Below are 13,092 nucleotides of genomic sequence, written 5' to 3' on the forward strand. Positions count from 1 at the left end.
TTTCGTAAGTTCTACTCATGTCGTAGAGATCGTTCTCGATTCTTCTTCACATGACATGTTGCCGAAATATTGCAGAATTGACTTTGCGTTTCACGTGACGAATGGTTCCTCGACGTGGAATAACAGGAAGTGACGTCAGAAAACTCGTAGTGTCACATCAAACTGAGCTAGTTCATCTTGTGTGACGACGGCTTTAGTTCGTTTACACGCCTGACTTCCGCGTTAAGGTGTCTGAACTTATAATTATTTAAATTCTGGCCTTTGCCTGAAGGCCATACATCCATTACACAGTGTTTTAGGAATTTACTACAATTTCACAAGGTAAGGATACATTCATTCCAAAAATGGATAAATACTTTTAAAATTAATATAAATTTTTTTGATGAATGAGTGCTGCGTTATTAGTTGGTAATGGGTGGTGAGATCTGATTTAGTGTCGTGTTAAGTCAGTTTGGAGGAATGCATATACTTTACATTCGAGAAAATTGTGATTGATATCTCCTTCTGTAGCTCCATATCATTCGCGATAAGGATGATCTTGAACGTGTATTCGGTCAAAATGACTGGGTAATAATTCATGATTAAATCTCACGCGATTTATGGAACTTAAAAACTTTCTGAATGCCTTAGTTCTGTAGAACCACGACTTCGAGAGAATATTTCACTGTTTCCGTTTACTGCGTACTGGCCACTGATATTGGTATTCCCAATGGCGTCTTGCTCCCCTGTATAATGCTGTCTTCAGTTCTGATGGCGATAAAAAGAGGTTTTGTAAATGTGCTGTTTTGAGCGGTAGTCTTCGGTAAGTGTTTTCATTACATTTAATATTAGCGTATCCTTTGATCCACGTAAACTTTACCTTCTTTCCGAGACTATAGCTTTGTTTTGTGGTTTTCATAATGTGCATTACTAGAGGATTAGTTTTCTTGAGAAGGGCACATGTCAGCATAACGTGGAGAAAATGTCTACAATTCCTTATACTTCAGATGTTCTCATTATGAGGTTCTGCAAGTAATGTAAAACTGCAAGTATAGCTGTGCCTTCTGATAAAAATCTAGAAGCCTGATTGATAAGCGAAGTCAATTCCTTGTAACCTGTGCTTGGGCACACGAAAACACAGTCGACTCTATCATCACCTGTGGTTTTGGAGATGCCAGTATATGGACTGCCTTTAAAGAAAGTTGTATATCACAATTTTATTATTTTTCGGGAACTAAAAAAAGTGTTGTTTTCCTTTGGTACTATTTATTCCTACGTCTTATTGTGTACGTCAAGTGATGAATGTATTATAGATGTATTTAGCATATTTTACAATACTTAAAATGTTTTCTTAATTTTTATGTAGATTTCCGTGTAAGAACGTTACATATCCCGTAAATGTAGATTGTGGAATAACGTTGCACATAAAAAATATAAGTTCCTCTCACAGTTAACGGATTATATTACCTGATGTTAACGGATTATATTACCTGATGTATTGACATAATACGACGTCTTTATTTAATTAACCTCCGAACTAAAAAAAACTAGTTCTTTGCAGGACAAGAAACACTAACAAAGAAAAAAATTAAACTGAGGAAAAATAAATTGATCTGTTCACTCCGAAATTAAGTTCACACGGAATTCCCTGTATTGTACATAAAAATATTTACACGTATTCAAGAAGTCCCACATTTTGTCTGCCGATAGACGAAGGAGCTCTTTATACAAGAACGGAATTTAGGATTGACGGAAGACATCAAAACAGTTCAAAGAATGTCAGTTCGGTTTATATTATAGCGAAATAAGGGAGAAAGTGTCACAGATATGAAACGCGAGTTGGGGTAGTAATCATTAAAACAAGAAGTTTTTCATGGCGGCGAGATATTTCCAAGAAATTTCAATCTTCAATGTTCTCCTGCGAATGCGAAAATATTTTGTTGACGTCCATCTACATAGGGAGAAATAATCATTGTAATAAAATAAGAGAAATCGGAGCTCGCACAGGAAAAATTAAGTGTTTATTTTTACCGCGTTCTGTTAGAGTGTGAAAGTGGTTCTATGAATCCTCTGCCAAGCACTTAAATGTGAACTGGAGAGTAGTCATGTAGATGTAGATTTAGGAAGCCTCATAACAGTTTTAGGGATATTAATTTGAGGTTGATTTTCTCTTTTGGTTTTAGCAGAGAATGACGTACCGGGGGATGAATGACATTATGAATAAGACTCAGATACACTGAATTTGGATCATCTGCTTTGATATTTTACCATATAACTGCTAATTTTCAAGTTTGGGTCACACTTCCTAATTCCTTCAAGAAGACTGACGGCAACAAAGTTATTTTGGCTTCTTTCGTTTATAATGAAATATGTGTTTAAAGAAGCTTCAGCTATTACATACTTCCATTCATAGGTAATCATGACATTCATTACTGTCCTTTGTTCCCGATTAATGCAAAAGTACGATCCCAGGGCAGAAAGCTATGTCCCGAAACAAACATTTGCCCTAGTATTGTGAAATGTCCTATCAAAACAAGGTAGTTGTTCAAAAGTGTCGTGCCGTTGCTGTTTTGCTCAAACCAACGGCCAGGCCAAAAACATTATTGTAGTGTATAATTTTTACGTTGTAGGATATACAACGTTCTTGCACACAGCTCATTTGATGTAGGTTTTTCAGGCATGCCTTTACCAGGTGTAGAAATATAAGCTTTTACACTGTTCTTCCTACTTCTCTTGACATTCCGCTTCCAGTTTTATTCAACTGTTTTCCATTCTGTACTTTTATTTAACGATACAATAACATTTGGAGTGAAGCTTACATCAGCCACATCCACTGTTGTCATTGATATAGAACGTTCTTACAGAATGGTCAACTTTGCAGCTACAAATAGCTCAACTTGTAAACAGAAAAAACACGTCCGTTGCTTTGGTAGCATGTCTCATGTGATGTACCACTTTATTTTAGTGAAAACCCAATATTGTCAAAAACATGATTTACAACCTTCTTTGACGGAGGTATCTCGAAATACTCACTGAAATTACCAGCAATTCAGGTTTTTAAAAAGGTAGAAAATGTTGGCTGGAGGTGCCATTCAGTAATACTAGTCATCTGAATTAGGATATGAATGTAGCTCGTATTTAATTCTACTCTGTGGGAAAAAGATCGCAACACCAAGAAAGAATAGTGCGTCATAAAGTTGATAGGCGTATTTTTAAATCTGAAAGATAATGTATATTCAAATTTTGCACCAGTAGCTTAAGCTAGTAGCGCCACTATGAGACTGCAAATCAGGTTTGCTTTAAATACAAGTTGTAACGGTCAGAACGGACGTGGTGGATTCTTGTTAGTCAAGAATGCCTTTAAGGCGACAAAGGCGCCATTATCAACACCTCACTGAGTTTGAATGTGGTCGTGTAGCTGGGATACAAGAGACTGGATGTTTCTTCTGCGATATTGCAGAAAGACTTGGCAGGAATGTAGCCTCTGTACATGACTGCTGCAGCGATGGTTACGAGAATGTACGGTCGCAAGAAGACCTGGCTACGGACGGCCACGTGGCACTACCGGTACCGAGCGGAAAGACCGCGTTCAGCGTATGGCTCGGGTGCATCGTACTGTGCAGCACCAATTTGAGCAGCAGTTAGCACCACACTGACACAATGAACTGCTACAAATCGGTTACTTCAAGGAAAGCTCCGAGCTAGACGTCATGCAGCGTGTATTTCATTGATCCCAAACCACCATCATTTGCGATTACAACGGTATCAAGCGAGAGCTCATTGGAGGGCGGGGTGGAGACCAGTTATGTTTTCCAATGAAAGCTGGTTCTACCTCGGTGCCAGTGTTGGCTGTGTGTCGGTTAGAAGGAGGTCATTTGAGGACCTGCAACCTACTTGTCTGCGTGCTAGACACACTGGACCTGCACTTGGAGTTAAGGTCTGGGGTGCAATCTCGTATGGCATCAGGAGCACTCTCACGGTTATCCCACGCAGCCTGGCTGCAAATTGTACCTGTTGCGCTGCCATTCATGAACTGCATTCCAGGGAGTGTCTTCCAGCAGGATAGCGCACGCCCACATACTGCTGTTGTACCCAACACACTCTACCGAATGTCGACGTGTTTCCTAGGCCTGCTCGATCACCAGATCACTCTCCAGTCGATATCTTATGGGACACCGTCGGTCACTTCAGCGTCATCCACAGACAACATTAACCGTCTTAACATTGCCCAATCAAGCGCAACGGGCGTAGAACTCCATCCCACAAACTGACAACCGGCACCTGTACAACACAATGATGTACGTTTGCAAGCTTGGATTCAACGTTCTGGCGGTTAGACCGGTTATTAATGTACCAGCATTTCACATTTACAATGGCTTATCTCGTCGTCAACTAACTTGAAACGTTAGTCACGTAAATATTTTACCAAGCGCAAGATCCCCTCGCTTCTAAACTGACACTGTTATTACTCAGCTTAGCCGCGAGTCCGTAGAGGGTGTTATATGTGACGTACAGTACAACTGGTCAGCATTTCCACCCGGAATTTGCGAGTGTATGTCGGACCTTCCTTGACCCGCCTTGGTGGGTCGTGTCGTCGGATTTCCTCCTACCTGTGCGCGGCGCAGCTCTCGTAAATGTCGTCCCGTGCAGATTCTTCATTAGCGCATTGGATGTCTCTGTCGGTGGATGCTAATTATCTGAAATTGCTGTCGGTCAACTTTGGGGCATCTATTTAGTCGAAATTAACATTCAGAATGCCATAATATCACTTTTATTCCTATTAGACCAATAATGAAACACTCATGTCACAAACTACTCGTAACCGAGAGCATCGCTACCATCGAACAAGACAGGAAGAGCTCTTAACGCCGACTGCCGACTTTGGCACGCAGTCCATATCTCTTACTAGTTTCGTCACAGTTCGTGGATTTCCGATCAAGTTCGCACTTACTAAGATATGCATTTGGCCGGTATTACACTATCAAATTTCTTTGTCAAAAATCTTTGTCAAAAATATTTGATGGTGTAACAGGGGACTTTGTCAAACATCGTCCAATATTTGATCAAACCTAGAGCCGTAGATTTGATCCAACGAGTTAAAATTTCATAGAGTGGCTGAGATACTAGTTACAGCGCTCCTAGCGGCAACCAACGCTAACTCGGCCGCCATGTTCTCCTTAGTCAAAACATTAGGAAAGCGTTACTGTTGTTTGTGTTGGAAGTGTGTCAGCTGTTGTGATATTACTGCAATATTTAACTTTTCTAGTTGACTTTTTTGTTACAAAATATAACGTCAACATGCCTGCAGTGTGTTCAGCGTTCAACTGCACAAATCGCAGCGATAAAACAACAAATATTTCATATTATAAGTAAGTATATTAGTACCGAAATACGACACACGTTTTTTAATGTTTATTAAAGAGTCATTTGCATTGGAACTGTAATTATGCTTAAGACAAATGCAGGAAGTAATTTATTTATCGTTGATTACAGATTTCCTTTAAAAGATAAGGAAATTACAAAAAGATGGGTTATAAATATGAAGCGAGAAAACTGGTTTCCTACTACAGCCAGTTACCTCTGTTCAGCTCATTTTGAAGAGAAATATATGTGCCACACAAATGTCCAGAGGCGCCTTTTGTCAAAACCAGTACCTACTATCTTTAACTTTCCACCACATTTACAAAAGCAAGATAAAGTATTACGACCACAACCCAGAAAGCGATCTTTCGACAATTTGCAAGATAGTGCTATTACAGTGACATCATTAGCACAAAGTAAGTCAATAATTTAATTTTACTCCGTGTTCTTATTACTTTGAATTACATACTTTCTATTATAATCTTATGGTGTAACTCTGTTATAAACTTATGATGTAACTACATTCTTTCAGTGCCTGTCGGACCCACATCTGTTTCTGCTGACCACAATTACTGTCTACCAAGCCCTAAGAAGTTGAAAACACAATATAACCAAGTACAAGCAGAGAATGTGCGACTAAAGAAGCGGATAAAGCAAATGAAGCAACTTAGTGTACGACACAAAAGAAGAATAGTGCAGTTACAGACTTTAGTTGCTGGTTTGAGAAGAAGGCTATGTAGTTCAGTTTCTGATATGTTAAACAGTGAACATGTAGTTGGTTTGTTGAAGGAGCTATTGGAACTTCAGTGCAGTGCTAAAGTATGCCATTATTCTCAGCAAATAAGGAAATTTGCCCTGACCCTACACTTTTATTCTGCCAAGGCATACAGCTACTTACGAAAATTTGTGAAATTACCCCACCCAAAAACGCTTCGACTTTGTTATTGAATTACTATGCTTGTGTTAACTACTTGTAACACATATTTCAAATAAATTCTCGTTCACAGTGTACTGGTTTTTGAGGCTTTGACTGTTTACTTTGAAATAGCAACAAAAATATCGCATTTCTGCGCCCGTTACTGTTTCTAATAGTTAACCACAGCATGTTTAGAAGTTTCACCGTAATATTCTGGTGGTACCTGCTCTAATTGCATTAATTTATGGGCAACAAGTAATGTTATAGTGGATGGACAGACTTATTTGAGTTGTCTTGTAGTGTTATCTACATCGAAAATTTTAGCCATATTTCGACAAAAACATCCCTTTTTGCTGTCAGTGTACACTGAAATCACTGCTGTCTATTGCTTGTTTTAGAAAAAATAAAGCTAGTATGGGCTATTTCAAGTAAGTCAAACTCAGTTACAAGGGGGCGGGACACAGCAGACGAATGCCTTGACTAAAGAAAACATGGCGGCCAGAACTTCAATTTGCTTCAAACATGGCGGACCTATAGCCACTCTATAACTCATTGATTTGATCAAAGAAGTCGCTTGTCTTCTGTTCACTGCAATGTGACGTGTTACCACATGGAGCGCTAGCATCGCTGCAGAGTTCTGTCTTCTGTAGTGTTTTTATAGACATTGCCGGTAAATACAATTGGTGTGTGCTGACAACTACAGAATTAATAGAGATGTATGAAGCTGATGAGGCGCTTTACAACGTGAGGCACCCTGATACAAAAATAGACTAAGAAGATTGGAGACGAGACGAGACCTGACCTAACCTAACCTAACCCTCTCCTGTAGCAAGTAATTGGAGTGTTACAGTGAGCCTGTCTGCTGCAGATGTAGCAGTTCTTAGGTGAATATTGTGCTTTGTGATATGGGGATACGCTTCACTGAGCACATACAGAAATGTATGCTCATCCATTCTTAAGTAATTGATGTACAACTTGACATCCTCCACTATAAGCTCTTGAAATTTGACGAAAAATATGATGACAGTGTTATACCCCTTCTAGTGCTATGGCCGGTATTACACTATCAAATTTCTTTGTCAAAGATGTGATCAAATATTCCATCAAATATATTTGACAAAGATCTTTGACGTAGCGCTAGAGGGGGTATTACACTGTCATCATATTTTTCGTTCAAGATTGCTGACAACAACAACTTATTATTAACCGCAGCAGTTGCATGTACCACAATTGCACTGTGTGCATATGCAGATGAGAAGCAGGGGGAAAAAAGGAAATATACCTGGGTGAAGCCGTGGGTTTTACGATGATACGATAAAATCATTCAACAAGACTTATTGTGTGAGCTTATAGTGGAGGACGTCAAGTCGTACATCAATTACTAAAGAATGGATGAGCATACATTCCTGTATGTGCTCAGTGAAGTGTGTCCTCATACCACAAAGCACAATATTCATTTAAGAACTACTACATTTGCAGAAGACAGGCTCACTGTAACACTCCGAGTCCTTGCTACAACAGAGGGTTAGGTTAGGTCAGGTTAGGTTAGGTTAGGTCAGGTCAGGTCTCCAATCTTCTTAATCTATTTTTGTACTCAGGGTGCCTGACGTTGTTAAGCGCCTCATCAGCTTCATACATCTCTATTAATTTTGTAGTTGTCGGCACACACAAATTATATTTACCAGCAAGGTACATAAAAACACTACAGACGACAGAACGCTACACATGTGGTAACATGTCTCATTGCAGTGAACAGAAGACAAGCAACTTCTTTGATCAAATCTACAGCGAGGCCCTAGATTTGATCAAATATTGGACGACATTTGACAAAGTTCCCTATTACATCATCAAATATCTTTGACAAAGATATTTGACAAAGAAATTTGATAGTGTAATACCGGCCTACATCAAAGATTTTTGTCAAATATATTTGACGGAATATTTTACCACATCTTTGATCAAATCTTTGACAAAGAAATTTGATAGTGTAATACCGGCATTTGTTAATGAACGGGTGTGAATTTTAACAAGGCAAAATTATGATAAATAGTTTTAAACGTCCAGAGGCTCCTCCTATCATTCATGTTGTCATAAATGACTTTAATTATTAAATGTAAATAAACAAAATCGGTGACTTTGGCGCCAAGATGGCGGTACTACCCGTCATGTATATTTCCCAGGCTGACGCTTGACGCTACGGTCCAGCGCTGAGCCCCACCCCACTACGCGAGGCATATGGTCGCTTCGTCACTTAGCCAGCCAGCGTGGGAAATGCTCTCCGACTCATGGCCGGCTAGGACTACAGCACTTCCTAACTATAGTGAATACATCAATAAGAGACAATAATTTATTAAAACCGGAAAAAATGTCTTCCTCACGTAAGAGGCACCTTACACAAGGCAAATGTGAAACTGTTGTTCATAAAAATTCTCTATTTAAACTAGACTGAACTGCATGTGACTGCTTTAGTCTTTAATAAAACTTACATCTGACTGCGTATTTAACTGAACTGAACTTTATCTGACTGCATGAAAATATTGTTGGAAAATTAATACTCAAAATACACATCTGACTTCATGAAAGTTTAGTGGTAAAAATAAATGAAAGTCACCAACCTGCATCTGACTGCGTCTGTGGACTTAGCTCGTGCACTCCTTCCCGTTTAGCCGATAATAAAGCATATATTCAACTCAGCCGTAGTGCAATGGCATAAAATTGTCATTCTAGATAACTTTACTCATTTTGGCCCTGTTTGTTACTTAATAAAAATGCTGTCCTCATCTGAATAATTTGCCAACTGTGCAATGGCATATAGATTATTTTACTCTGATAAATGAAATTATTAGCTTTACTCATGGGAACTTTACTTTTATGTACCTTTTGGTTCAATGCAAGCACAGGATGCGGAGAACGACATAAGGTGTGATATGAAACTCTAATTTTATCTAAAAAATGTTTATTGTTCAAACTTTTAAGGCACATGTGAAAAACTAAATAAAACTTCTATAGCATGGATTTACGAGAAAGTTTCACAAAATGCTTATTGCACCAACAATGGGATTTCTATCTAGCTTTTAGACATTATTTAACCGAAGAAAACCTATTTTATTAATTATTATTTCCCCAGGTATGTGCCGAGTTTCGCTCAATATATAGCTTATTATGTGCGTAGCGCCAATTCTTACTTTGATGCTGTCATGACCCGGCTGCCTCCTGCAGGCATCTAGCTGCGACGCGAAACACGTCTGCTGTCTCTGCGCATCTCCTCACCACTACTCAAACTTTTACCGCGTGCACCTAGCTCTGTTAGCTGTCAAAGATCTTACTACTCGAAGATGTACTACTCGTCCAACCTTGCGGTTGGGAACTATCGACATTTTTCACTGGCTCTATCCTGATCGAATCTCAGCACATACCTTTCAAATGTATCCCCGAAATTTCATTACTCTACGTTAATTATTTTTTGGTGTTGCGATCTTTTCTGTCAGCGTAGTTTCTGAGCAGTGTTTATTTATTCTCTGTCCGTCGAAGTATCTGCTTTGCAGCGAGAGGAAGAATCGCTGCAAATATGGAAACTGCTGCGTCTTGCCGACATGGAGACGGCTACGGCAGTGTGTGTGTGTGCCCGCAGGCATCTACTTCGCGACGTACGAGGCGATGACGCGCGGCAGCGCCCCCGCGCCCACGTGGCTGGTGCTGGCGGCTGGTGGCACGGCCGGCGCCGCCTCCTGGCTGTTCACCTACCCCATGGACGTGCTCAAGTCGCGCCTGCAGGCCGACGGCGGCGACGGCCGCCCCCGCAGGTACTCGGGTACGTACTCCTTCAGTCACTGCCATCAGCAAACTTCGTTAGTCATTGTGAACACCTTGAACGTTGCTGCAACACGCCATGCCCTTTTTGAATCAGAAGAATTACCCCAAAAAATAATACCATACGACGTAAGTGTACGAAAATATGTGAAGTAGACTACTTTACCTATTGAACTGCCAATTATTTCAGATACTGTTCTAATGGTAAATAAAGCAGCATTTAGTTTCTGAACAAGATCCTGGACGTGGGCTTTCCACAACAGCTTACTATCTATCCGAACGCCTAGGAACTTGAACTGTTCCGTCTCGCTTATAATATGTCCATTCTGTCTGACCAAAATATCGGTTCTTGTTGAATTGTGAGTTAGAAACTGTAAAAACTGAGTCTTACTGTGATTTAGCATCAAATTATTTTCCACAAGCCACGAACTTATTTCATGAACTACATTATTTGATGCTGTTTCAATATTACACACAAGATCTTTCACTACCAAGTTGGTGTCATCAGCAAACAGAAATATTTTTGAATCACCTGTAATACTAGAAGGCATATCATTTATATAAATAAGAAACAGCAGTGGCCCCAGCACTGACCCTTGGGGAACGCCCCACTTAACAGTGCCCATTGGGACTGAACATTGTTTCGAGTTTGAATTAACAGGTAGGGAAAAGAGGCTAACACAGGATAGTCTTATTTCATTACAGGTCTCTCACTCACATTATATGCGGTTTTCAAAAAGTTAATCGATTTCGCCAGACTAGAATCCGACTTAAATTACATGATAGTTGACAATTCACTCGTTGGAGCTGGTTTCCGCCAGTCAGAGCTCTCAACGTCACACCATCTTCAATAATTGGATGAAGATTATTTCGTGTTTGAGTTAAGAGGTAGGGAAAAGAGGCTAACACAGGATAGTCTTTCATTACAGGTCTCTCGCTCACATTATATGCGGTTTTCAAAAAGTTAATCGATTTCACAAGACTAGAGTCCGATTTAAATTACATGATAGTTGACAATTCACTCGTTGGAGCTGGTTTCCGCCAGTCAGAGCTCTCAACGTCATGCCGAGACCGTTCACCGTTGTCAAGTTACCACAACAGTTGGTGAGATCACATCTAATTTCTTGTTAGGCATTCTTTTTTCTTGATGATTTTTGATCCCGAATCATGAGCTGGGACTTTTATTACATATTTAATCACACATGATAACCACACCAAAATCAACAAACAACACACACACACAAGACACCCAATCTCTCTCTCGCTCTCTCGCTCTCTCTCTCTCTCTTTCTTTCTCTCTCTCTCTCTCTCTCTCCCTCTCTCTCTCTCTCTCTCTCTCTCTCTCTCACACACACACACACACACACACACACACACACACACACACACACACGCCGGAGTGTCCGAGAGGTTCTAGGCGCTACAGTCTGGAACCGCGCGACCGCTACGGTCGCAGGTTCGACTCCTGCCTCGGGCATGTGTGTGATGTCCTTAGGTTAGTTAGGTTTAAGTAGTTCTAAGTTCTAGGGGACTGATGACCTCAGAAGTTAAGTCCCATAGTGCTCAGAGCCATTTGAACACACAAGCGCGACAACGATGCTAAAGAAGTACACATGTTTCATACATAGCACTAACAATACACTACTGGTTTCTTCCGCACAAGACGCGATTCGGCGTCACATATGTAGTTATCAGATAGCCTGTCGTATTTTACGAACTGTAAGACGATCTTTTTTCTTCGAAAAACTGCCTCCAAAATTCAGGTGCGTCTTTTACTCGAAATCAATGTAAAAAAGTCCCGTGTTTAATTTAAAATTCCCGCCGGTCTTAAGAATGGCCATAAACGTTTGTTCGGTTTTATAAACTAATATTTTTTTTTGGTCTGGTTTTGCAGTCTAATAATAAAAATGGTAAGAACGTTATTTAAAAAAAATTGCTCAAAATTTAGGTGTATCTTATATTCTGTAGCCTCTTATAGTTCGAAAAATATGATATAACAGGTAAGCCTGACACCACGGCATGAAACCGTATTTATTAAGGCTGCAATTCATCATTGCGACTGGCTAACTACAGCCATAAATGTGACTACCTTATGAACTGGAGTGGCGCAGCGCAAATGTTAACACGTTAATTCCATGTAGGAGGTCGTAGGTTCAAATCACGTCAAATATAGCGTATTTTTTTTAAATTTCTAAATCTAACCAAAAGTGCTTCATTATTATTTTTATTCAGTTAATTGATTTATATGTAGTTCTTTTAATTATAATTCTTTGCCGTCTCATTTTTCATCGGATCGACTTTTTTATTTGCTCTTATTTTTCTTCCTGTCGTCTTATTTTCGTCTGGAATCTGCCTGTGTCACCTATAATCTGCAGCCGAGGGCCACCCAGGATTTCTCATCGGCTGATAACGTTTCAGCTCGTGAAGCCAGCGCTAGGATATTTTCAGGTTACCAGTGATACCGAGAATGTTATGTTTAGCCTAGGACATCAGTTTAAATTCAGGGCTACAAAACGCGTCGTCTGGCGCAGTTCAGTCGTTGCTTAGTTAAAATCAGCAATCGACAGAACATCTCGTATAGCCGACATACCTTGCGACAGCATCTTCCTACCTCGCTCCGCACATTGTGAAGTGACAGCCGTGTTTGTATGTCAGTTATACCCGAGCGGTAGCCGGCAGCCGATGTGGCAACACCATAGCAGCAAGCGACAGATACTACAAACAGCATAGTGAACGCATTATGGTGGCCAAGATAGACACAAAGCCCATGCCTACTACAGTAGTACAAGTTTATATGCCAACTAGCTCTGCAGATGATGAAGAAATTGATGAAATGTATGACGAAATAAAAGAAATGATTCAGCTAGTGAAGGGAGACGAAAATTTAATAGTCATGGGAGACTGGAATTCGTCAGTAGGAAAAGGGAGAGAAGGAAAAATAGTAGGTGAATATGGATTGGGGCTAAGAAATGAAAGAGGAAGCCGCCTTGTAGAATTTTGCACAGAGCATAACTTAATCATAGCTA

General features: G+C 40.0%; 1 protein-coding gene across 1 annotated transcript in view; it reads left to right on the plus strand.

Moving 5' to 3' along the window:
- Positions 1 to 13,092, plus strand: part of LOC124802457 (mitochondrial basic amino acids transporter-like) — a 250,623-nt gene that overhangs the window by 203,749 nt on the left and 33,782 nt on the right. The window contains exon 6 of the mRNA XM_047263242.1: positions 9,888 to 10,067. Within this exon, the coding sequence (XP_047119198.1) occupies positions 9,888 to 10,067 (180 nt within the window). The remainder of the gene's footprint in view (positions 1 to 9,887; positions 10,068 to 13,092) is intronic.

The sequence above is a fragment of the Schistocerca piceifrons genome, chromosome 6 (assembly GCF_021461385.2).
Source record: "Schistocerca piceifrons isolate TAMUIC-IGC-003096 chromosome 6, iqSchPice1.1, whole genome shotgun sequence".
Lineage (NCBI taxonomy): Eukaryota > Metazoa > Arthropoda > Insecta > Orthoptera > Acrididae > Schistocerca > Schistocerca piceifrons.